At 40.9% G+C, this 27,375-nt stretch overlaps 1 protein-coding gene and 1 long non-coding RNA gene across 4 annotated transcripts in view; one reads left to right on the top strand and one right to left on the bottom strand.

The window, feature by feature from the left end:
• The window catches only part of LOC138765004 (signal peptide, CUB and EGF-like domain-containing protein 3), a 263,706-nt gene that overhangs the window by 91,364 nt on the left and 144,967 nt on the right, over positions 1 to 27,375 (bottom strand). For all 3 annotated transcript variants that reach the window (XM_069941598.1, XM_069941597.1, XM_069941599.1), the window contains 2 exons: positions 11,115 to 11,240; positions 8,786 to 8,902 (listed from right to left, as the gene is read on the bottom strand). In XM_069941598.1, coding sequence (XP_069797699.1) covers positions 8,786 to 8,902; positions 11,115 to 11,240 — 243 coding nt within the window. The remainder of the gene's footprint in view (positions 1 to 8,785; positions 8,903 to 11,114; positions 11,241 to 27,375) is intronic.
• The window catches only part of LOC138765005 (uncharacterized), a 133,182-nt gene that overhangs the window by 100,013 nt on the left and 5,794 nt on the right, over positions 1 to 27,375 (top strand). The window contains exon 3 of the long non-coding RNA XR_011358414.1: positions 24,848 to 25,004. This is a non-coding gene — a long non-coding RNA (uncharacterized lncRNA). The remainder of the gene's footprint in view (positions 1 to 24,847; positions 25,005 to 27,375) is intronic.

Genomic DNA, 27,375 nt, shown 5'->3' with positions numbered 1-27,375 from the left:
CACTGCACAGATTACCCCGAATAAAAATGATTTGCAATGTGTTGAGCTTCCTGAAAATCTGCCTGCGGCAAAATGCAAGTAATAACTTGGAGTCATATGATCAGCTCAACAAGTCAATTGATCAGCTCCACATGTCTTACATAAACATCACATGACACCGAACTTAAACAGGTCCTTTCTGCATCTCTTGACAAATCAGTTAAATATGGAACAGCTTTTCCATATTAAATCCGTAGGTCTATAAACAGGTGGAATTACCATTTTTAAAAAACCACATGTTTATACAGCACATTACACTGCTCTTTCAATTAAATGTTACATGCAGTGGATCCATCCTTCTCGTCTAAGTCCAGAAGGGAAGTAGAGCTGATAACTTCATGTTGATCATATCTGTAGCGTAGTGGTTATCACAAGACCGTTACTGCACCAGTGATCAGGGTTCGAATCCGGTGCTGTCTGTAAGGAGTTTGTACATATCTCCCCACGTCTGTGTGGGTTTCCTCAGGATGCTCTGGTTTCCTCCCACCCTTCAAAACGTACTGGGGGGGGGGGGTGGGTTGGAGGTCAATTGGGTGTAATTTGGCAGCACGGGTTCATGGGTTGAAAGGGCCTGTTGCCATGCTGTACATCTAAATTTAAATTTAAAACCTGATGGCTATAAGAGAGCCGTTCAAAGATCAATGAGTGCCAAGTGAAAATTTGATCCCAAACAACAGTGGCTTGCAGTGAACAGTGTGTAAAAAGATAGTTTCATGTATAGAAAGTATTAAAAATATATTTGTTTAATGAGAGAGAGGAATTACCAAGCAGACTGATGGATGGACACACTGTTGCATGGAAAACTGAGATAGAGTTTAGCTCAGAGAAGTTCAATAGCCTTCATTCATTGATTACAATTCTGGTTGATCATTCTTTGTTAAGTCAGAAAATAAACGTTCACATCATGCTTGAGAGGTCAATTTATTTAGCACTAAAAGCAAATTTATTTTTTATAAGCTAAATATTTTGGAAGGAGATTTTCTTCATGAGTTTCTCTTTCAATTCCTTCCCTGATCAACTCTGCCTCATCTTTGCCCACATTGCCTTTAAGAGAATCCTTAGAGTCCACCTCTTTGTCTAAGTCTTCAGTGAAAAATTAAATTGGATAGCACTTGATGCCCTGGTCAGGGAAGTGGAAGTAAAACTTTGTGCATTTTGCTTCTTATGACTTCAGTGCCCACCCATGGTAGATGTTCCAGCGTGAAGGAAAATATTGTGGGTGTTACAGGGCCAGTTAAAGGTAATCTGCACTACATGGAGTAAAACCAATGCTGGAGAAACTCAGCTGGACATATAGTGTACTTTATATAACAAAGATAAAGATAAATAAGCATCAGTTTGGGCTTGTGCCCATCATCAAGGTATGAAAAAATGTAGACAGGAACCCAAACAGAAGGTCGATTGCAACTGCAACAGATGTTGACACACTTTGTACCATCAAGGTTGACCTGTGTGCAAGGGACGATGTTGATTCTATATTGATGATGCCCTGGAGACTTCAGTAGAAGGGATGTACAGAAGCAATGATGTCTGGCTCTTCAGCAGTTAGGAGGCCCTTCAGTCGTTAGGAGGACCTTCAAGCATATGCTTGGAAAACACTGGGAGCAGATAGTCCAGGAGGTCAATACCAGGAATATAGCTCTGAGGACCTGACTTTTCCCAAGTGAGCAAGGTCAGCAAAAGGTATACAAGTATCACTAGCCTTGGACACTGTGCAGTCCCAATTATTCCCTCTCTAAATCAGGACCTTCCGAATGTTCATCTCTTCCACCCTACCACACACATAGAAAAGCTGCAAGCCTGAGATGTACATTCGCATCTTGCATGGAGCCAGCTATTTGACTGTGATTCCCCCCCACCCTCCGTGGCTCTATAACTTTATACAACGCGGGTTGGGTGACTGCTGGAATATTACATGCAGTTCTGGCCACCTCACTGTTGGGCATGATTACACAGAAAAGGGTACAGAGGGGATTCGCTAGGATTTTCCCTGGGATGCAGTATTCCAGTTACAAGGAGAGAATGAAGAGAGTGATTTGAGAACGGTCGTGGGTCAGGTACACCTGCATGCCCGTCCTCATTGAGAAGTTGATGATACCTGTCTCTGAAGCAGTGGCGAGCAACTATGCCACCTCCATTGGCCGATGGTTTATTTTAAAATCTTGTGACTGTGGGATCTGGTCTCAAGATATTGGCACCTATGTTCAGCCTCAAGGAATTGCAGACTCAGAGGAAGCAAAGGGCTGTGCAGGGCACAAGAAAACAGGAAAACAACCTTTCCCCCCCACCCATTTGAAGCAGAGGAGATGACTCACGTGACAGACCAGTGAAAGCCTTTGAGGCTGAAGAATACATAGACAGCAGGCTGTTGGCGACTTGAGGCGAGGAACCGACGAAGGCTGTGGGGTGCTGACGACTGCAGTTAAAGGACTGGACACTAACTCAAGATTGGCTGAAGAGGTACAAGTTATCGGAACCGGGATGCGAGAGGGTGCAGAGGGCACTGAAGGCTTCCTGATTGTGTCGCAAGTTTGGATCTGGAGCTTGGGTTGCCGATGCTTTGGACTGGAGTCTGTGTGGTTGCAAAGGCTATGGGAGCACTGGAGGCAAATCCACAGACAATCGGTGAATGTGGAGGGACTCTTCTTTTGGTTCTCTTTCCCTGACTGTAAGGGGCACCAGGCAATTTCCGCTGATGGCAAACCTATCTGCCTTTTGGTAGACTAAAGCAAATTCTGTGCAAGATTACACCTGTTTTGTTACATGACAACAAAGGAATCTTGAATAAATTGTTGATGGTGGTATCATCATACCTAAACCTTTATCTTAGACCCCACCTTCCAGGCAGAAAGGGATTCTCAAGGATGCCTTAACCTAGTCTTTTCCATAATTTTCTGTGTTGAAAAGAAAGCTGCTGTGAGGAATTCTGCTTTTGTGCTCAGGATGTTACACAGGAGGCAGTGAGCATCTGCGTCCTTAGTCCCTTCTTTTCTAAAGTCACCTTTAAGGCGGTCAGGGCAATGGAAGTGTTGTTTGACCACACCATTGTTCTAAGATACTTCTCACTACAGGCATGCTGACTGCATAACATGGGGTGTGTCGAAGAATCATCAGTCTTGTCACCCCTGAGATCAGAATAAACCCCTGGCTTGCAAAGCGGATGCAAATGCCATGGGCACTTTGGACTATCGAAGGCCACATGAATGCACCCTGGATACAGTGGCATGGTCCTGCATGATACCCTTCTGGCGTCAGTTGGTTGCTGAGGTAGTGAGATCCTGATTAAATGCAGATAGAACCTCAGGAGCATTTTCAGTCAATGCCTCCTCACTCCTCATAAGAGAATGAAATGTAAGTAGTCTGTGCGCCTCAAGAACCTCTGAAGCCTCACTTACTCAGCAGTGGATGTTACCTTGAGAGCTTCTCCGTGGATTGTCACTTGTCATGGTGGAGAACCTTATATGGTCTTGCGATCCTAAGAGTGATGCTGTCTGGAGCTGTGCTCCTGGTAGGGCCACCTATGGCGGTAAGGTCAAGGGTGACGTCCCTGACAAAGACCTCAGTGGTGGAACAGGGGAATGAAGTTACTTCAAACTCAACGGCTTTGAAGGCTGCAACAAATCCATCAGATCCAATCGTCATGGTTTTCATGCCATTGGAACTAGTTGGATGATTTGTGAAATATCGTGTGCTCCTCGGAGTGTAACATTAAGTACTTGTTAAACAAATACACGCACAGGCGTCTTCGTTCGAAGGACCACTCTTTAAGATTGGGATCTTAAGCCACGAGAGCCCATAGGAATGAAGACTATCATCCTCGACAACGAGATAGCCATGATGATGACCTTGAGAGATAATTAGACTAATAGAGTTTTACAACATGGAAACAGGCCTATCAGCCCACCTTGTTCATGCTAACCAAAGTTTCTACCCAAGCCAGTCCTATTTGCTTGCATTTGGCCCAAATCCTTCTAAGCCATTCCTATCAATGTACTTGCCCAAATGGTTGTATCTGACTCTATAGCTTCCTCTGGCTGCTTGTTCTACACATTCGCACCCCCCCCCCCCCCTCCATCATCCTATGTACAGAAGTACTGGTTGCTCCAGTTTGGAAGAAGCCAGAGTACATTGTCACAGTCAGCAACAATGCAGTCTATGCTTTGATCCAAGGTTGTAGCCATGGTTGAATTTTGGTGAGGCTGCCCTTATCGAGGTACATCCTTCATGCTAAAATTCAAATTACAGAAGTGCTCCCTGAATGCTTTTAGTGTGAGGTGCCACTGAGAAGCCTCTCACTCTCTCTCTCTCCTCTCTCTTGCTGCACTTGCTCCATTCTGCATGACCTCCGTTCAATCTCTAAATCATGTTGCACTGGTGAAGTAAGGCCTGATCTGTTCATAAGCAAGGGGAGTTGGGAGAGGGGAAAGCTGAGTGTTTGGAAAGAGGGTGCCTTGTCTCCCCGCACACTCTGGTGTTGTGGCTTTAATTTTATTTCTTTTTCAACCCATCTTGTTAGTGAATGATTACTCTAAACCAGCCATTCTCAACCTTTTTTCAGATATGGTCCCCCTTGTCTCTGCTCAAAGTTTATGGGGCCCTCTTCTCTGTGAAACATTCAAGTTTTAGCTTTCTCCAAACTTCCCTCCTACTGACACATTTAAAAAAAAAACATTAAAAATATTTATGTTACGTGAGGTGAAAAGAAAGCGAGGCTTTTACTTAAATATCCTGTGGCCTCCGCAGGGTGGGAAGGTGAGGGGTGGGGGGGGGGTGGGGGAGCGTAGGAACTCTGTTGAGAATGGCTGCTCTAGAAAATGCAACAGGCCATGAGCAGATAAGGCAGCTGAGTTGAAAGGGGCTGAGAAGGGGATGGGTTGATCCAACCTCGGTGAAGGATAGGAGGGGGGGATACCAAAGACAGTGAGGGTTGCAGGTAATCCTGGTGAGCTATGATGAAGACCTCCTGCCCCTTGTGGTTCTGAAGGAGAGCTATAATTTATCAATGAATCAATTTTTGTCTCGCTTCAATTCCTGGGAACCTAATCCAACCTTGATAACACCTGTAAACTCACTGTTCCACCTCTGAATTGACATTGTTGGAGCAAAAGTGTCGGAAAATGTCTTTCAAGATGTTAACCACATTTGATCCCAATTTATCCAAACTTTCTCCAGTTGCAACCCATAGTTATTAATATTAACAGTGGGAACAAACAATGACACATCCTTTTCTTGCCACAGATGCATGCTTTCTAGTCCGAGGAAGGTGAGAGAGATGAGAGGGGGGAGGGGGCTGGTGGTGTTGCTGTTGATAAGTGACGTAACAGAGATGCATGAGATTCTGAGAGGCAGAGGTAAGATAGCGCTCTAGGGTGAGATTTGCAAACACTAGAGGACATCTGTAATTCTGTACAAAGTGAAGGGAGGAAAGTATAGGGCAGACATCAGGGGTACGTATTTTTTTAAACACAGAGAGTTGTAGGAGCCTGGAATGCATTGCCAGGTGTGGTGGTGGAGGCTGCAACATTAGGAGCATTGAAGAGACCCTTAGACAGGCACATGGATGAAAGAAAAATAGACGGTTATGTGGTAGGGAAGGTTTAGTTTTTTTTGGTAAGAATAGGTTGGCACAACCTCGAAGGCTGAAGGACCTGTATTGTGTTGTAATGTTTAATGTTCTATAGTTGGGGAAACAAATAATAACATTTATGTACAGTGGAGTAATTATGTGGAGGTCACATGGCAGATCCTTCACCGGATGAGGTTTGCCCAGAACTCATGCCAATGAAGCCTCAACGATTGACCTTTTTGAACTGCTTGCCAACACGCTACATAATACAGCTCATCAGAATGAAGTGGAGCAGCATTGACTCAAATACTCTTTATCCTATCATCCATGACATGCACTTAATGTTTTCTGTTGGCTCGTCTCCATCCTACAGGCTATGGGAATACAATCAAAAAGCCGGGAATAACTTTCACTTGTGTGGCAGCTGCCAACACAAACACAGCTAACTATGAAATATGCAACCATCAGAGAATTCAATAGAAACGATCTAATGCAAGACGTGCTAATTCTTTTCAAACACAAACATGCTGTTTCCAATTTGATGATTTGTTTAAAATCTACCATATATACTTGTGCAATTGTTGAATTTTTGGACCAATTTTTCAGGTCAAATTGGGGGTGGGGGGGAGGTGTCCATTCTTACACAGATCATACATTTGGCTGCGTTAAGTACCTGCATTGATCATTGGAGCTTGGATGGCCAGGACCGGTTAGCAAGTCTGCGTGCGAGGCGTTGGGAGCTCGGCTGAGGCCTAGGAGAGAGTCTGTGGTCTGGCCACTGGGAGCTCTGGTGGGCGAGCGGCTGGGGCGAGGATCCACGGTAGGGGCATTGGGAGCTGGGGCAAGAATCCGCAAAGGGGCATCAGGAGCTCTAACGGGCAGGTGGTCAGGGCGTCGGATGGATGGGCAGTCACGACGTCAGGAGCTCAGATGGGTGGGTGGCCAGGGTGACGGGAGCTCGGATGGGTGGGCGGTTAGGGCCAAAAATGGGGGGGCGTCAACTTTTACACGGGTCATATGAAAGCATGTGATTTTGCGGTTAAAAAAAAAGGTAGTTGACTATTACATGGTTTTGATTAATTCACTAATGTATATGGTAACTAATATTGAGATGTGGTGCAAATGTGCATTGAGATACAAAAACATTTTTGTTTTTTTTTAGTTCTCCCTGATTTAACACACCAGGAAGGCCATGTACATCATACCCTTCCAGATTTGAGTATCTGCAATTTTAAGTAATCAGCCTTTTTCTTGCCCAGGGGCATGAGTTCCCCATTTCACCAGTATCTTTCTCTAATTTCCATTTCAATTTTCTCTGACATGAATCCATGCCATTTCTACATAACCTTTGCATGTTCCAGTGGAGTTAATGTAATTATGCATGTTGGAGAATTTAAGTTATGTTGTTCTAAGGAACAATTTTCATTGGGACATTCCTGGAATGCCCTTGACCCAGTAATAGCACTTTGTAAAGGCATCCTCCTGAAATAGATCCCAGTCCAACATCAAGAGCTCAATCTACATGGGCTCCCTTTCCTTTCTTTTTTAAATGTACTTACATTCCTCAAGCTTCCTGGCCTCTGGCCCCCACTCCCCAGCTTTCAAGCTTCCTTCTCCCAGAAGGTCTCTGGGAGAAGCAATCACTGGATTAGCCGCCAATATCCTAAAGCCCCAATTTCTGAGCACCTGCCATTTCAGGCCCAACCCCTGGGCCAAAAGAACTTCTGGATTCTTTGTTCAAGTTTCCCAGTCCCTTCCATGCTGACCAGCACGAATATGTTTTCCTACAATGGGTATGGTTAAATGTTAGAAGACACTAACTAGATATATGCAGGGATCTAGGCCCAAAGTTAATGGAGATCAAAGCCATTGACAATTTATTGAGTCGATCTGGAGAGTCAGCCTCTCAAATAGATTCAGGTCCTGTCCGGGTTGTGAATTTATTGGACATCCTGTTCACACAAGAGAGAGTTTGGGAGACTGGTGGCTGCTGCAGGCCTGGGTGGGAGCGAGGCATTTTTTTGCATGCCTCCTCTGCCCACCCATCACCACCAATTGAGGGCTGGGTCAGGCCGAGCAGAGCTCGGAACTGAGCAGACTCACCAAGTCAGCGATGGCAGTTGCACTCCCTCATCCCGTGCTAACTCACTCAGCTGTCACCGGGACCTTCCTCCACACTGTAGTTCCCCCCCCTCCCCCCATTCTGATTGACTAGCAGTTTGAGTTCCAAACTGTTCTCAGGAAGGGAGCCTTGCTGTGATCTGGGGACTTCCTTGATGCTCTTTGTGGAACAGACATGCTAAATTAGGATTAGCATTTCCAAGAGATTCCTCCTTATAATATTGTGAGCAATATAAACATACTTCCAAAACTCGCCCATAATTATGCAATAGGGTCACTGATCAGACAGACCATCTTGCTGAGATTTATTTCCTCGTTTAGGAAATTAAAAGACGATGAGTGATTCGTTGACATTTACTCCAAATATCCAAAATTCCAATCTATTGACACAAGGAGAAAGAACAGAGCAACAGAAGATATATGAGATTGCACTCACCAATCCAAGAGATCTCCTGCACAATTTGCTTCTTTAGTCAACATTTTCTTTTCATGTTTTGCAAAAATGAACAGCACATCACAACTATTACAGTGAGAGCGACCCGAGTTTGAATCTAGTGCAGTCTGTAAGGATTATGTACATTCCCCCTGTGTCTGCATTGGTTTCCTATGGTGTTTCTGTTCCTTCCCACCTTTTAAAATGTATGGGGGTTAATTGGGGATCATGGGCCGGAAGGGCTTGTTACTGTGTTGTATGTATGTAGAGTATGATTGTATGTATGTACGTCTAAATCATGGAGGGTCATTGCCCGACTATCCTTTTGGAAAGAAATCAGATCATTATTTTCCAAGAAAAACAAAATCTTTGTCCCATCACCCTTTTTTGATCCTTCCTCCCACTTCTATCCACAAAGTCTCCTGAAATCAGTGAATCCAGCCAAGTTTCGCCACCACATTTCTGGCAAGCTTCACCCACCATCTCTGCTTCCATTTATGTGTGGAAATGGTGTATGAAATTGTAAATCCAATCTAGTTGGTTGAGCAATTACAACAGACGGCTCAACTCCAAGGCCCTGCTTCACAAAGTTGCTTGCACCGTCTCTGTGCGAACCAGCCACTCACCAACACATGTTCTCCCATCTGAGTGCAATGCAAATTTCAGATGGCATCCACATTTTGGGCCTTGATCAGTGTCATCACACGTGTGTTGGCACCCTCCATTTCCATAGTTACACGTCACTGCAGAGAGAAAAAAACACCAGTGTCTCGATAAGTGCTGGAGGGTAATAGTAACTGACCCCCAGCCTCACAAATGTGTCAAAGAATATATTTTGAGATCCTTATCTAACCACAGCTGCAAACTATCTCGGGAATGTTTCTTTTGTTAGTTTATTTTGTTTTAAAAATGCTACTTGTTAGAAAAAAATGTGATATAATCTGGAGCCCATTTTCAAACAAGTAAAAGAAAAACAATCCAAGTAATTTAAGACATTTTCTTGGAACGCTGTTCTCCTTGAGAGGAACTCCATTCTGCATCATATATTATCCACACAGATTCTGTTAGATCAACATTTCTTCACCAAAATCATAATATCGTAATAAATTTCAACTTTGCCTCATGATGCACCCTCTCTGCCTGAACCATACAAGTTCCCCCAGACCATCAGGGTCAACAAGGTTCTCCCTCCTGCTGCTGTTCCTCAAATTAACCAGATACTTTAAGGACCAAAGCCTGCATCATCACCACCATGTGTCATTGTATCGCCCCACCATTGGGCTTCTTGGTAAGTTTCAGCAAATATTTTAGTTAGTTAGACCTTGACAAGATGCTTCATTCTTCCAGGCATAATCACAACTGATCTTAATGCTCAAATGGAGTAAAAGGTTTGACGACTTTTATTTTTCCTTGAATTGGTTTGAGGCTAAGATCTTGCTGGGAGTTTGGTGCAAAGTTGCACCTCCAGCCATTGGAGAAGTTGAGATAAAGCAAGGAAGAGAAGGAATCGTGTTAATTTTGCAAGCCTGCTGTACGAGGGCTGTTGGAAGAGTTTTGCCTTTCATTTGAGACATTGAGATGGAGAAACTGGACTTGTATCAGAACTGCAGAGGAAAAGATATTGGCAAAAGCTTGACTCATGGGAGAATGGCATATTCCTTCCATTCAAGAGCTATAAATGATGATGTGTTAAATTTACCACTGATTTGAGAGAAGAAAGCTTCAAACTATAGTTTACTTCTACAAGGCCAAAGCATCTCAAAACTTCTCAATCTGCTTTTGAGTCTTCTCTGACCTTACCCTTCTCTTCCATCTCTTTTCTGTCTCAGTATGGGATGAGAATTTTGTTTCTGAGTTTCACAGTGGGGCCAAGGGTGTAATTTGTTATTTCTGAGACAGATGACTCCTGTCGGGTGAAACCCTGGATCATCTTGCTTTGTTTTGCAAGTATGAATATACTAATACTAGACGATAGGATCAAAGGACATATTAGAAAAACACTTCTCTGCTTCCCTTCTTCTGCATCTCCAATGACTGCTATTAATTAAGGCTGTTGGTTATTTGCAAAGTACAGATTGGCCACAGGGGGCAGATATTATCTTTGCAAATATCTACAAGATGACATTAATTAAAAAAAAATGTATAGCATCTCTGTAACCATTATTTAAGAAGAGGTCTATACCCAAAATAATTTACTTTGTTAGAGTTCCCATTTTTTTTCCCCTGCATCAACTAGATACCAGAGCCTTTTCCACAAACCAGCCCAATCAATCAGATGCTTATCTTTCCTAAAATAATATTATTAACTCCAATAGAAAATTCTTCCCCTCTGGTGTTGCATGGATCACAAGTTCACTGAGGAATCTTACAGAATGTCAGCAGGCAATGCAATCTCCAAAAGAATCAAAACAGTGATCTTTATCAGTGGACACATGAATTTTGAGTACAGCAAGATCTGCTGGAATAAAATGAATGTAAATCCTAGTGGATTATTTTTCATCTTTATCACCACCCTGGTCCAATAGCGCTGTCAGTTCTAAAATCACTGCTCTCAGCTCCTTATTGCATCCAGATTCAATCTTCCAATTCAACTCTCAAGGGTAAGTTCAAATTTGGGACCTTAATATTGTAAATGTCTACCAAATAGCCTGTTGGAAGTGTATTTTAATCCCACATGCAAGGCAAATTGTAAATCATAAAGCCTTCAATATTTTGTAACTCAATGGTTAGAGCACTGGACTTGAAAACCATGGGTTGTGAATTCATTTCTCACTGGGGCCTCATCCCTGTGAGGGGCATTTGACAAAGAGATAATTCTCTGTCTTCCCTACGGTAGATGTACAGAGATAAAAGTCATACCACACAGAGTTGTTGTGTAACTTTTCACATGATGGCAGCTTTAACCCATGATGATGAGGCACAAATTAAAGTACTAAGGAAATGATTGAGACTTACATTTGCAGTCCCGTTGATTCTTTGTGAGTTCAAATCCTGGTCTGCATTCACAGGCAACTCCACCTTTGGGAGTTTCTCGGCAGATGTGAGCACATCCATGATTTTTATTCATGCAATTCATTCCTTCTGCAAAGGCACATAAATAAAGATCCCATCAGGGCACTATGAACAAATATAATGCAACAATGACATTGCTATATCTGGGAATTAAACTAACACAACAGTGATAAACATCTTAGTCAAATATTGTTGGGTGCATGAACTATTTTTTTCTTTTCCGTCTTTGTTTTTCCTCTTAAGAGGGTCTTTAACATTTCATTTCCTGATATGACCGAGTCTTGCTGTTACAAAATACCAGGTAACTGCACAGGCACCACTTATTGGAGAAGTAAGTAATCTTTATTTGTAAGCTGTGGTAACAAATATTATTGGGCCACTAGCACACATCTCACTGCATGTAAGTATCTATCACATTACATTCAAGACGATTTCTCCATCCAAAAGATACAAGTACACTTCAATGAGAGCTTGATGGAAGGATAGAAATCCAAAAGCTTCCTTCTCTGCACCCAGCTCCCTCATCCCACATTGGATGCTAACAATAAAACTCTGATACATTTTGATAAATTTTAATGTGAAAGGGGCATCCGAGGGAGGAACTTTGGGGGGCATCCGAGGCACCTTTGTTGACCTCACCAAAGCACTTGACACCGTGAGTAGGAAAGGGCTTTGGCAAATACTAGAGCGCCTCGGATGCCCCCCAAAGTTCCTCAACATGGTTATCCAACTGCACGAAAACTAACAAGGTCGGGTCAGATATAGCAATGAGCTCTCTGAACTCTTCTCCATTAACAATGGAGTGAAGCAAGGCTGCATTCTTGCACCAACCCTCTTTTCAATCTTCTTCAGCATGATGCTGAAACAAGCCATGAAAGACCTCAACTATGAAGATGCTGTTTACATCCAGTACCGCACGGATGGCAGTCTCTTCAATCTGAGGCGCCTGCAAGCTCATACCAAGACACGAGCAACTTGTCCGTGAACTACTCTTTGCAGACGATGCCGCTTTAGTTGCCCATTCAGAGCCAGCTCTTCAGCGCTTGACGTCCTGTTTTGCGGAAACTGCCAAAATGTTTGGCCTGGAAGTCAGCCTGAAGAAAACTGAGGTCCTCCATCAGCCAGCACCCCACCATGACTACCAGCCCCCCCACATCTCCATCGGTCACACAAAACTCAAAACGGTCAACCAGTTTACCTATCTCGGCTGCACCATTTCATCGGATGCAAAGATCGACAATGAGATAGACAACAGACTTTGGAAGACTACACAAAAGAGTCTGGAAAAACAACCAACTGAAAAACCTCACAAAGATTAGTGTATACAGAGCCGTTGTCATACCCACACTCCTGTTCGGCTCCGAATCATGGGTCCTTTACTGGCATCACCTACGGCTCCTAGAACGCTTCCACCAGCGTTGTCTCCACTCCATCCTCAACATTCATCAGAGCGACTTCATCTCCAACATCGAAGTACTCGAGATGGCAGAGGCCGATAGCATCGAATCCACGCTGCTGAAGATCAAACTGCGCTGGGTAGATCACGTCTCCAGAATGGAGGACCATCGCCTTCCCAAGATCCTGTTATATGGCAAGCTCTCAACTGGCCACCGAGACAGAGGTGCACCAAAGAAGAGATACAAGGTCTGCCTAAAGAAAGCTCTTGGTGCCTGCCACATTGACCACCGCCAGTGGGCTGATCTTGCCTCAAACCGTGCATCTGGGTGCCTCAGAGTTCGGCAGCAGCAACCTCCTTTGAAGAAGACCGCAGAGCCCACCTCACTGACAAAAGACAAAGGAGGAAAAACCCAACACCCAACCCCAACCAACCAATTTTCCCTTGCAACCGCTGCAACCATGTCTGCCTGTCCCGCATCAGACTTGTCAGCCACAAACGAGCCTGCAGCTGACGTGGACTTTACCCCTTCATAAATCTTCGTCCGCGAAGCCAAGCCAAAGAAGAAAAGAAAAGAAGAATGTGAAAGGCCAATTATTACATGTAAGGCCATCTGGAATCTTGAATTACCTCTCTCTCATATTTACCTTGCTCTCTACTTTTTTCTCCTATAGTTGCACAAGGACATTTTAGGAAATTCTATTAGAGAATATTTAATATTTAATGTGTGTATACACAGACATACGGTATATCATAGTTTTAGTGTAGATGAAAAACTTGTTAACATTCGTATAATGATATCAATGTGCTAATAAAATACAATAAAACCCCTAGTGTCTGGCACCTAATAAGATTAGTAGATGCCGGATAAGCGAGTTTTCTGGTCGCTTGAGACTCACTCTTATAATGCCCATCAATTACACCTGCATAAAGAATAAACAGTTTGAAAGACAAAAATACTACACTGTACTGACGCTGAACAAACTTCACTTCCATGAATATATAAACCTTAAAGCATTTTACTTTATTTTCAGTCAATTTCTTTGAAAACATTTAACCGACTCTGTATCTGCAGGTTCCTCCCCCTCCATGGAGCCATCCGAAAGAAATAATAACATTATAGATAATTAACTCCCCCTCCCCCAAGTTTACAGATAAAGCTTACTAATGTACTAATAAAGATGAAGACTCTTATTAAGCAGGGATAAGGAGACACTTTGAGAGAGTCACCTAATGGTGAGAGGCATCATCCAGCTCTTCGTCCTGGGTGACATAATTCGATTCAAACAGCTGCTACGAGCAAAGCACGACTAAGGCACTCCACTGGCTGAATATTTGCTCCCATCTTCAATTAAGGTTTGCGTGTTACTTTCAGACAACATTTATTTTTACAATTTTAAATGCGATTTTGTTATTTATTTATTTTCCTCCATTGTTTTTGCCAGTTGCTTCAGGTTGCTGGCTGCTTGAATTCCAGGTAACAGGGGGTTTATTGTAATTGGTAATGAAGTAAAAAGCACAAGAACAGCCAATTTCATATTGAAATTACCTAGAAGTTGACTTTTGGTTAAGCATTATCTTTTTTGAGCCTCTACACCCTTAACTAAGGAGCACAGTTGAGTTTGACAAACTGACCCCTTTAAATCTCACAAAGGTACAAGGAAGCTTATGAAGAGGAAAAGTAAAGAGCTCGAACGAGGTGAAATGATTACAGATAGTTTTAAAACTTTTTAAATAATTTCTTACGAGAAAGGAAAAGATGAAAAAAAGGCACCATCCCTGTTGCTTTTACACCCATTGTAAGGATCAGTTTTGAGACCGATCTCTGACATTTCTAGCAGAGAAAGTACAAAGCTTGGTACAATGAGAGAAGGAAGAAGCACATAACTTCAAGGTCTCAGAGAAAATAACCGTTCTCCTTAAAAGGAGGCCACTCCTGGTTAGAATAATTCACTTACATATTTTACTATCATCATTTCACTGTTCAGCACATCTTCATGAGAGGAGGTCACACTGACCTACATGTTGCTGCAACATACCTTAAAGCTGAAGCACAGGTAGCAAAATACACAGAAGGAACATCAAAATCAGAATTTATCGTCATGAACGTCACAAAATTCGTTATTTTGTGGCAGCATCACAGTACATACACTGTACATACACTTTAGACCACCTTACAAAATAAATAAATAGTGCAAGAAAGAGAAAAAGTCAAAATAAGGCAGTGTCTGTGGTTCATTGTTCATTCAGGAATCTAATGGCAGAGGGGAAGAAGCTGCCTTTGTGCCAATCAGCGCTCATCTTCAGGCTCCTGTACCTTTTTCCTGATGGTAACAGAGTGAAGAGTGCATGGCCTGGGTGATGGGGGTCCTTGAGGATAGAGGCTGCTTTCTTAAGACACCGCCTCCTGTAGATGTCCTTGATGGGGTAAAGACTGGTGACCGTGATGTTGCAGGCCGAGTTAACAACCCTGTGGAGTATTTTCTTGTCCTGAGCATTGACACCTCCTTACCAGACAATTATGCTTTTTAGACTGCAGGCATGTAATGAATCCATTCCTGCACTGCAGTTTATCCTGCAGGACCCCTGCAACTTTTTGGAGGAAGCCTGAAGTGTAAATCGTACCGGAAAAATTTGTTGACGGTCATCTACTCTACTGCACTCAGGTATTTTCAATCTAAAAAAGCACCCAGGGTGAACGACCACACGGGCAGTAATTATGTTAATTTTTTTCCAGCTATTTTCCTGACGTTGCAGTATAAATAACATGAGTGATGCAACCAGCCAGAATGTTCTCAACGGTAAAGTTTTTGTGAGTCTTTGATGATATGTTGAACCTCCTCAAACTCATTACAAAGTCTATCCGCTGGTGAGCATTCTTGGTGATTGCGTCGGAATGGAGGCTCCAGGACAGATCCTCGGAGATGCTGACATCCAGGAAATGAAGTCCTTGACCCATGCAAAACAGACATCCTGCCAGTGATAATTGTCAGGCAGGAATTCTGACTTTGCATGTTGGTGTGCAGTTTCAAGTTGATGCTGAATGGGGTATGATGGAAACTTTAAAACAACCACCCAGAGCACTTATTTTTAGAATTTCAACACTCCCCATCAGCATTCAAGCACCCATAACTGCTCTCTTTGAAGGTCCCAGACAATATTCATTCAAACTTGTCTAAAACACATCCTATCCTGTCCTGCAGGAGACCTCTGCTATCCTTGCAGTTGCTGTTCCCTGTGTCTCTGCCTGCTTGCATTTCAACTTCTTCATGTGAAATTCCCTGTGTTGCTTCAGCCTGCCCCACCTCCACTACCTCTGTGAAACCAACATTCACCCTCTATGTTTGCTCCCCCCCCCCCCCCATTTCATTCTATTTGGACATGTTAAACTCTTTAGCATTCAGCCAATTTGCCATGGACTCCAGAACATTCAACCCAATTCTTTTTGCTTTGCTCATTCATACCCCTTTCCCTTCTTTTAAACATCTCATCCAACCCATCAATGTTGCTTTCAACCACCTCCCCTACTCCTTCATCATCAATCTCAACATTTTCAACCATTTGCTATCTTACATTTAAAAGATGACACACAAAAGCAAAAAAAAACTTCTCTCGGCCCAAAAGACAAAACACTGTTAGTTGTCATTGCAGCAACATCGTCTTGGCTTCTTACCACTTTTAAAGAACCTTAGTCTCGAAGAATGCGTCAGATAAATTTCAGCTTGATATACAAGCAGCTGGGATTGATCTTCCATAGATCCAGAGGGCCACAGTGATAAACATTCGAGACTTAATGCTGTTTCTCAACGTCAATGCATTTCTCTGGGTGACTGCCGCTAACCCATGCTCACCACTTATCCAAATACACAGACATCAAAGGGGATTCCATTAAGCAGGCAATCTCCAGAGCCTGGTGCGATTTGAAATTCATTCCCCCTTTTATTCTCCTGGTTAAAATTCAGACCTCAATCCAAAAAGCTAAAGTTTTATTGAAGGATGTAAACTCAATGTTTGGAAATCACAGAATCACAGCATGGAATGAGACCATTCATCCCATCTCTGAAAGACTAGCCAAAATAGTCTTTCTCTATAGTGCAACCAATGAATATATTGGGAATTTACTACAAATCACTCACCATTTAAAACATAAGTATGACAGAATGCCTGTCAGTGTGAAATTTTGGGTAAGCAATCCTTTCCTTTAGGATGCTGATCAAGAGGTTCAGCAGAAGAGATTTGTTGCCAAGACTTCAATCTCACATAAATACCACACAGATTTAAATATCTAGCAACCAAACTACAAACATCACTGGGTCAGTCACCAGCTGTATATCTGCCTTGGACATGACTTAAGTCTGAGACTGAAAACACCAACATGAATTTTAACTGAATGAGAAGAAGATGACTAGGTGGAGAAAGTAAATGCAATCAAATACAACTGTCACTGTTAAAGAAATTATGTTGCGGATTTATAAATCATTTCTAAGCTTTAAAAACTACTGTACGACACCCAAAACAAAATAGGAGCCCATCCCAACCTGTCTTCCAGCTTACATTCATAGAGCAAACTCCATTATGGTTTGAAAAATTTGTTTCACACTATGAATAACTAGCTCTGCAAATTACTATTTCCCAGAGGTCCTTTGTTATAAAATGAGTGGTTAGTATAGGTCCCCTCCTTCTCCTCTAACACATTTCCTTTCAATTTTTCCCAGAAGGAATACTTTCAGGTTTTGTTTTCAATGCTAATGGAATTAAATCCCCTGTACATTTTGGCTCACATTTGCTCCTTTAGAGTCATACTGCACGAAACAGGTCCTCCATCCCAAACAAAGTGGCATTCTGAGCTAGTCTTGTTTGGCTGCTGAACAAGAAATTATAGATAATGCACAAGAGTGCAGGAGAAATTCAGCAGGTCCCACAGCACCCATAGGAGGTTTGCAGAAGGGGAGAAGTGAAAAAGACCTTTTGTGACCTTGATGAAGGGCTCAGGCCCCCGAAACGTCGGTTAGAAATGTTTGCCTCCTAAGAACACTGCAGGACCTACAAAGTTTCTCCACTCATTTGCCTGCATTTGGTTCATATCCTTCTAAGCTCTTCATATCTATCCAAATGTCTTCTGAACATAATTGTCATCATTATATTCTCTTCCATAGGTTCCTCTAATAGCTGTTGGACTTACCCCAAGGTCCCTTTTAAATATCTCCCCTCTCATTTTAAACCTACACCCTCTAGTTCTATGCCTGTCTCCTCTGAGAAAAAATCTGTGAGCATTCATTTTATCCATGCCCCTCATGATTTTATAAATCTCGGTATGGTGACTTTCATTGATCATTCATATCTAACATTAATTCTATTCGATACATTTAATCCTTTCTACATTTAGTCTTTTAAAATCTTACAAGATAATGATGAGGATCTCGGGAATTTGCCTTCACATATCCCACTTCCTCCAGATTCCAAAAGCGCAGAAATCCCATCTTACTCTGCACTTATTCCAATAGCCATTAATTCCATCATTCAAAAACTTGCTAAAGTCTTAATCACTCCTGCATACCTATGAATCTAGGATTCATTTTCATTTTACCCTATTGTAATCATCATTAAACTGAAGCATATTGGAACCCTGCAAACCAACGTTAATTGTTGGGTGAAGTCACCGAAAATTGCTTGATGTGTCCTGGTAATGTAAAGCACGACACACCAAATCCTTAAAATGACCACCCTATTGGGCTACTCTCAATCATCAACCTGAGAATGGAAGTTGTCTCCTCTCACTATTGACCTCCTCACTGTGCTCTCGATGGAACTGGCTCGCACCATACAACTCCAACCTTGGCCTAAACATGGATATACTGTAAGTGGTAAATTTGTAGGGGAGTTGAGAGTAGGTCATATTCTTATCAAGGAAGCATTTGATTGAGTGTGCCTTAAAATATGTCAAAAGATAAACCATTCATCCACATGGAGTCAAAATTCCATCCTGATTGATGGAAATTAAATTAAATCTTATTTACAAAATGATAGAATCTGTCCCGTACAATTACAAACAATTAACCGACAACCCTGCATGTTTTGGAGAGTGGAGAAGAACTGGAGAACCCGGAGGAAATGCATGCAGTCATGGGAAGAATATATAAATTCTTTACAGTGTCAGATTCAAACCCAGGTCGCTAACACTCTAATAACATGGCGCTACCGAAGTGAAGCCAATGAACATTATTGAAAGGCTTCATGCAGGTGTTCATGCCCAAGTATCTTCTGTTGCTTCATCAATGATCATCCTTCCACTATAAAACTGTGGATGGGAATTTTTGGTCATTATTACACAATGTCCATTTACTTTGCAAGGCTTCGACAACTTCGACCTGTGAAACACAACCATTTCTATCAATTTCTGATTGACAACCAGCAACATTGGCAAAAATCAAATCTCACAGCACTGCCACCACTGAACAGAAGCCTAACTTTTAACCTACATAAATAATACAGTTACAAAACCATATCAGATGCTGAACAAGTCATCTGAGTCAACTCCCAACTCCTCAGCCTGTCCTCATCTACAAGACTCAGGTTGGGAGGTTCTAAAATTCTCTTCATTTGCTTGGAATAGTGTTACTTCAACAGCACTCAAATATCATAATATGGTTCTGAATAAGGCAGAGCAGGTGTTCAAAGAATATGAGGAAGTAATCTATCTAACATCATCCTCACCAGCCCATCTGCATGAGAAAATCTGATTCACTCAATGATATTAAAAATGGCTACATATGTCGGATCCAGTCATGGATATTGGCTTGCCAATTCTTTGGCTATTACAAAAAAGTACAGAAAAACTTGAATTGCATTTCCTGCAGTATTATTGCAGTCCAGCTTTGACACAGACTGGATCACAAAAATAAATGACATGTCAGGGGAAGCTCATCCCAGAATGGCTAATATCTAATCAGTCTTTGTTTTTATTTTCAACCATGAGTAAAACGATACAAAATGGCATCAACAATGCCATCTGTTCCTCTCGTAACTCCTCGGAAGACAACCTTCACTGCACCTGAATGTCATCATCCAGGCACGCAAGGACTTCCAAGCAATAGGTTGTCCATGTAAGTACCAAGTAGTAACCATTTCCATCATGTACAGTAACTCCCTCTGATATGCATCAGCACCAAAAATGCCAAGTGCCCCTCTCCCCACCACTATCACTGTGGAAAATGCCATTAATCAAAAACTCAAGCGCACAACCAGCCAAGTCTTCAGTTGTCAAGGCTTTTCTCCTTAATTTCCTTCCTATATCTCTCCACTGCTTGATCTGTCCTTGATCAGTTATGACACTTCATAAAACCTATTGGTCATCCACTACTGTATAATATCTCCCTCTTCAAGGTAGGAGTAAAATGCCTGAAACTGTGAGACCGACTGAGTTTCTCCAGCATTTCTGTGTTTTCACTGAGAATTATTTACACAAATTCATCTCCTTCAAAGTTAAAAGAAAAATTCAATGTGATGCAAATCCTCATTTATTTTTTCTTGTACAGTTAATAATATTACCTCAATACTCTCAAGGTGTAGGAGGGCATGGGGGAACAATGAAGAAAGTTACTGAATACTCTGAGAACATACTGTATGTATGAGAAATATGAAACACCGACAGAGGACCTTGAAAACACAATTGATTTGAGGGAATAAATTTTGTTCTAACCTGTGCAACTTTCTGATTGAAAAAAAAATTACTCTTTCATCTACTGAGTACTGCAGATACAACAACCTGTACTACCTTTCATTTTGCTTCAAGTCTTAAAGTACTGCACATTGATGCAACACTGCAACTGCTATATATACAATAAAATCCCCTTAATCCAGAATTCAAGCAGCCGGCAGCCTCAAGCAACCAGCAAAAAAAATGAAGAAAATAAATAGGTAAAAGATGCATGTTTAAAAAATGGCGCCCCCTAGCAGTCAGTTTGCCATTCACACCACACACAATCTCAACAGCCAACAATATCCGGCATCTACCCATCCCTATAGGTGCCTGATTCCAGGGGTTTTACTGTACAACTTAAACCCACTCTTTCTGTACTTGAGCATTGAAGTCTCTAAGATTTGAAATGATTGGCAACCAATCTTGATTTCTAATCAAATTTAGAATGTCACAAAGGAACAGTTGTAATGTGAGCTGGGCTTTTTTTTTAAAGGGAGGCTGTGAGGGGTTTACTTCCTGTTTGCCTTTGGAGACCATGCTGTGTGTTCTGGAGGAAAAAGATAAGTGTCTGTCATAAAGTTGTTCTTTTGAGCTTGAAGTTAGCAAGTGGTTCTGTATGGACATGAACCACACCAGCCGTGCGAGTATAAGACAGCTTTAATAAACTAATATATACACGAAGAGGTCTTGTCTCTCTGCAAGACCAACCTGGAAGGCTAGACTGTAGCTTTGGACTGCTTTGTAGACAGTCACCGACTGGGATGCCCCCTGGTGACCTAGTGGTGTAATTACATATAGAAGTTACCACAGAAGCAAATAAAGATGATTCTCAAGTTAGTATTTCATGTTGTTAATTTTTCATCTGAAGATCATTCTGATGAAACATTAACTCTGTTTGATCCTTCCACAGATGCTGCCTGACCTGCTGAGCATTTCCATCCTTCTCTGAATTTATTTCAGGTTTCCAGGAATTGTCGATCGCTTTGCTTTTCAGAACATTGTTCTAACTTGTTTATTTGAGAAATAAGGAGATGATTTTTATATTTAGTCACACCTTTGCCCCTATCCCAGCATGAACAATGTTGACATTGTTTTATATCAATAGTTTTTGGAAATCACTTTCGGGAGGGATGCATTAATTTTCAATTGTCTTGCCTAATCAGTCAAGGAATAAACTGTCTATGACTTTGAGCCAAAACGCTTTGTGATTAATAAATGACAGAAATTCCCCAAATGTTCTTCCTTAGCCCAAAATTCTGACGAGCTCCAAAGACCCCATCAGCTATATTGCAAACAAAGCAACAAAAACCTCAGATGATGGAAGTTTGATATAAAGATTCATAGTGGTGTATATACTTAGTAGTCCTGACAGCATCTATGCAGAGAGTGTGGAAGCTTCACACTGATTCCCTTTCACCAGATGAAAGCTTCCCTTAAAAATCTTTTAGTCCTTGATCAAACTTCTGCACAATCCTCCCAATAATTCATTCTTTACCACACACTCCCACTTATATTTAGAGTTAAACCCCTAGGAGAATGTTGGAACATTGATGGCATTACATGCAATGAGTATACAATATAAATGGTAGTCCCAAGGGAAAGAATTGTGAGCAAGCTGTTCGTTCATCACTATAGCCACAGCTAACTCAGCTAAACTTGCTGAGAGTAGCAAACAAATGAATGATTTTGTTGATAGACCTGTAGCAGAGCCTTACATGGACATCTTCCAATCTAACCTATTGCATTTGACATGGCCTCCTCTACGTTGGTGAGACCATACACGAATTTGGCAGCAGCATTACTGAATGTCTGTGGGTCCGCACTAGAACTGCCAGTGGCCAACCATTTCAATTCCCCTCACTATTCCCAAACAGAAATGTCTGTCTTTGGACTCATCCTTTGGCAGGGTGAGGTGAAACATAAACCTGAGTAAGAATACATCGTATTCTTTAAGGATACCCTTAAACCTAATAGCACAACATCAATTATTCCAATTTTAGGTAACCCCACTTCTACCTAGTTCCACAGTTTCCAGCTCTTCTTCACAACTTTTTTCTCAATCCTTCCTCACCTCCCATGGTCTCTCCCTCCACCTGACTCTCCAACTCTCCCACATTCTGTCCAATGTTCTATCAATTTTAAGACCTTTCCCGGCCTCTACCCCTTTGATATATTTAATATCACCCCTTTCTCCTTCAATGTTGATAAAGGATCCCAACCTAAAAAGTACAAGAAATTATATTTTCTTCTGTTTCTATTCTTTTATCTTTCTTTTCCTTTTTTTTAACCTAGACTTTTTTTTTCCCTCTTTCTTTTCATTATTAAGTTTTGAAACACAGGGTATTAAGAAGATGGAAGTTTGGATTTCATTCACATTTTGAGAACATTTCTTAAATATAATTGGAATATGAGTGAAATGTTTAATGGTTAACCCTAAACTTAATACTTTAGATAAGATTTAAACTATTTTAATAAGAAAAGAATTATAGTTTTAATTTACTATTTATGCATGTTTCGTTAGATGGAATGGTTTATTTATTTTGTGTAATGGTTTATATCATTTTACTGGTTTATACCTTTTTGTGTACGTTCTTTATTAAAATCAGTGAAAATATTTTAAAAAGAAAGAAAAGTCGACTATGCTGCCTGACTCTGCTGACTTTCTCCAGGTTCCAGCATCTGCAGGTTTCGTGTTTCTCTAAGATTTTCCATATCTGTTTCAATAGTATCTATTGTTAATAAATTCATAATCTCCCTTGGACCTCTTCTGAAACATTCAGTATAGTTATCCACTCAAAAATATGAAGTCATTATCTTAATTCAGTAAGAGCCAGTTACGTAACAAAAACTCAATTTACTATTTTCGATGCTTAATCTGCTGTGAATTTCCAGTATCATGCATTGATTTCAAATTTATATGTTTTTTAGTTTTACTTACGGAATGTCATTATCATTTAAGTAACATAATCTTTTCTTAAAAGGCATAAAACAAAAAGTAAAATGTTCAAAGAAATTGGAGAAATTTTGCATTTTGGTAGAAACTGTAATTCTGACCCCTTGGATTTTTTTCAAAACATGCCTATTTTCTCTCCCAAGATTAACAATGGCCTTAACAATTTATATACACTACTAAGCTGGATTAATTTCATGCTGTTCTCAACGACATATCCAGATACCTAACTCACCCTATTCCAAAAATGGAAGAATTTGTGAGGACAAAGGGAAAATAGTTTAATCTTGAAGAAATGGACCAGCTGCAGTTTGAGTCTTCAACATATTGCCATTAAGGAGAACCAAGGTTTATGTAAAACCAACATCAATTCATGTTAATTTACACCAAAGAGGCTTTTTTCGCAATTCCACTTTAATACTTGTGTTAAGTTACATTGTGGTGTAGAAATTTTAGCAAGTTTGTTTATGTAAAAGAGATTTTCAAAATGGTATGTGATGTGTGTTTTTTTTTATTAATGGTTTAAGAGTTGCTTTTGGCACAATCTCACTTCCTATATATACAGTATATCGTAAAAGGGAGTGGAGGGATTTTGCATTTGCTTTTAACTTTTCAAGGAATTCTGTGGCAATGAGTTAGTGGCTCACTAATTATTCATGTTTGGCTTAGAAACAGATGGTGGAAAAATACCTGGTTTCTCAATTATTACAATATGGAGCTCATTGATTCATGAAGAGCACATGAAGGAATGTAAAGCAAGTCTTTTCTCTCGTACTGATTAAGTTCATCAATCTTGATTGGATAGATTAATACAGATCACCTAATTTTATAGTTTGGGAATATAAGAATGGCTCTGGGATTCTTGATTGCTAGAAGCCCCAAGCAAAAAGACCCTCATTCTTTCCACTTCCGATTGATTTTCCTTTGGATCACACCATTCTATGTTCTCATTAGGATCCATGAAGCTGTTACTTCACAGTCACTAAGTTGATTTCTTGGGTATAGAACAAACTCTGGAGTAATTCAGTAGGTTAGGCAACATCTGTGGATAGTTTCTGTTAAGACCACACATTTGTCTTTTGTGTCTGAAGTTTTCAGATATTTATTTTCCATTCGCCCTCTGAGTGCACCTTCATCACACAGGGCAGAAAGATGTAAGAGCATCCTCTTAGGTTAACCATGCTGGAAAATCATTGCTGCTTTTCCAATGTCACCACATCACAACTAATACAGAGCAAGTGATCCAATCACGTATATGGTGTTAGTTTGTGAAGAAAATGCTTAATTCAAGACATTGAAGGAAAATTAAAGGAATTACTTTAAATCTTCTGCACACGACTACATACAATGTTAGGCAATATCGGTCGCAATCCAAAATTTTGAGAGGGATCTTGGCTCAGATCCTTTCTGCTTGAGTAAATTCTAATGCAGTCAATCATCTATTTATAAACATATCCTCGAGAGACATTAACGGTAATTGATATTTTTAATTGAAGATATAGTAAAACCCCTCATATCCAGCACCTATGGGGATAGGTAGATGTTGGATAAGTACCTTCCAGTTGCTTGAATCTTACTCTTCCAATGTCTATCTAAAACTTATCCACTGTCTCCTGATTTCTGCTCACCAGTCAAGTCTAATATATGGATACTATGACAACTTTTGAATCTGCTAAACCAGCCATTTGAAGAAGACTGTGCCTCAATATCCATCTCCTCGTGGAACTCCTTCTGGCCTTTTCAAACTAAACTATTCAAGAGAGCCTGGTCGAATAAATCATCTTGGAGGTATTATGAGTGTGATGTTGCTCAACACTTTTATTGGTATCAGATTTCATATAAAACTGCTTAATTTTCTGAGACTGGGCCTTAATGTCATAGATGGTTGATGAGCCAAACTTTTAACTCCTCCATAAGCACTATATGATTTTCACATTTTTCCAGTCTCTTACAAATCTCTATCTTCTGTTAAAGGGTAAGCACGACACATTTACGCCTGCCTGGTTGCTTTTCTTTCAGTATGGTAAGGGTTGGGGGGGGGGGGGGGGTGAAATAATGTCCTGCAAAATGGAATCTCTATTTTTTTTACATTGGTCACAAGGCATGGCCTGGCCTGCAAGTGGTGGATTGACAAACTAATGTTGAGGCACACCAATTTTAAACTTACATTTTTGTTTACCTTGAGGAAGGGTTCAGCCCTGAAACCTTGGTAACGTATCTTTACCTCCTATGGATGTTGCAAGACTGGCTGAGCATTTTACAGCAGTCATTCCTCAGATCAGCACACTCTTATTTCACTGTCAATGCAGAGGATGATGTAATTTGATGAGGAAATTGCTTTGTGCTCATGTGCAGTATATCGGCCTGGATGAATTTCTCGAAACGATCAATAACACAGTTCACTCCAGGAAAAGTAAATGTTCAATCAGGTGCCACTGAAGTAAACAGCATTACTCATTGTATTTTCTTTTCACCTTGTGGATTTTCTTGCACCATTTTCCATGCCTCAGCTGAGAGAGCAACTTCTGCTAATCCTGGCACAGCAGCTTGTAAATTGGAAGGTGCAGGGAATCAGGTCAACCCATTGGTTTGTCTTGTTTGGTTCCGGTCCAGGGTCGAAGGGTAAGACCTTCCAAGCAAGGCACTGAGCCATGGTGTGATCCTTTCAAAACATCTGGTTAAATGGCTCAAAAGTAACTACTGCTATTGTATTAGCTCCAAGCAATCAACACTAGGAGTTATTTCAAACAAGGAAAATCAACTGCCAGACCTCTTTTCAGTCAAGGATCAATCAAATGGAAAGAGAAAGAAAGCAAGGAAAGAGATTACATGTGCCCCAAGAGTAATGTAGAGATCAGCCTCATCATGGGGTTGATTCAATTTAAATCTTTGCTACTTATCAAAATTGAATCTATAAAGGCCATTTAAAAAACAGAATCCTAAGCATCGAACCCAATATTATATAATGCAGCACAATTATTTACTATTTTAAAATTCTTGAATGTATTCAAAATAGCCAGTTTTTTCAAAGAAATTAAGTAGAAAGATCTAATCCTACAATCGAACCAAATGAACACATCATCTTTTTACATTTCCGTCACTGCATTGGAATACAAATTTCTTACAGACAAAGCATCCCCATCAATAGCTTCCTTCTCAACCCTACATCATCACCTCTGCAGTTCACTAAAGCACTTAGCCTTGGTCCTCTTCTATTCAGTCAGCCATTATCTGCCCCTTGGTAATGCCATGTGAAACATGATTAGATACTCTGTTACAACCCACCCTCATGTCTCCTCCAACAGTCTTCGCCCTTCCTCATCTGTGTAACCTGGTAGCATTCACAATATCATGACTTGAATCATTGCAAAAGGTAAATATTCTGAAAACGTTTGGCTGTTACACTAACTCTTTTCTCTTGCCATGAATTCTCTCATTTTCTGATCATGGCATTGGACAGAAGAAGACCAATTACAAGCTTGCATTGCAAACTCAAGCCTCATTCCAAACCACAAACTCAGCATCATATCATCTCGGCCCTCCATCCCTGTACATTCATCTTAGTCTTAACTCTTCCAACTCGAGCTCATTGTGGATCTTGAAAAACCTCCCCCCCCCTCCCTCACCTTTGAATGCTAGCACCAACCTCGGCAATTGTACTTTCAATAATGAAACTCCATAGCTCAAGAGTTTATTGCTTAACTGTCACAACTCATTTTAGAAATGCCATCTCACTACATACTTCAAGGGACTCTATGAATTACACCCAAAGGAAATGAACAGATTCACATCCTGCAGAAAGATATTTGGAATTAAGAGACATACGTGGCCGTGTAAAGAATAATTGACCTAAAATAAATGACAGTACGAAAGGCTTGCATTCCCTTGGGACATCAATTGAATTCAGTGCTCGACGGTTGCTTTTTTGTAAGTCCATTGTAATCTACATTGTACAAAATGATATTATTCAATGTTTTAGCCACTCCACCACTTTTTAGGCAGTTTGGAGTATAACCACACATTCAAAAGAGGGTTACAGAGGGAAACAAATTCATTGTAAAATATAGCCTGCGGTGCAATAGCTTTAAAAGCTTATTCAGCACATCTATGAACGGGGAAAGGCGAAAGACACTTTTTAAGGGTGTATTATTAATTTAAC

This window comes from Narcine bancroftii, chromosome 5 (assembly GCF_036971445.1).
Source record: "Narcine bancroftii isolate sNarBan1 chromosome 5, sNarBan1.hap1, whole genome shotgun sequence".
NCBI classification, from domain to species: Eukaryota; Metazoa; Chordata; class Chondrichthyes; order Torpediniformes; family Narcinidae; genus Narcine; species Narcine bancroftii.
This window is presented reverse-complemented; position numbering and strand designations above follow the sequence as displayed.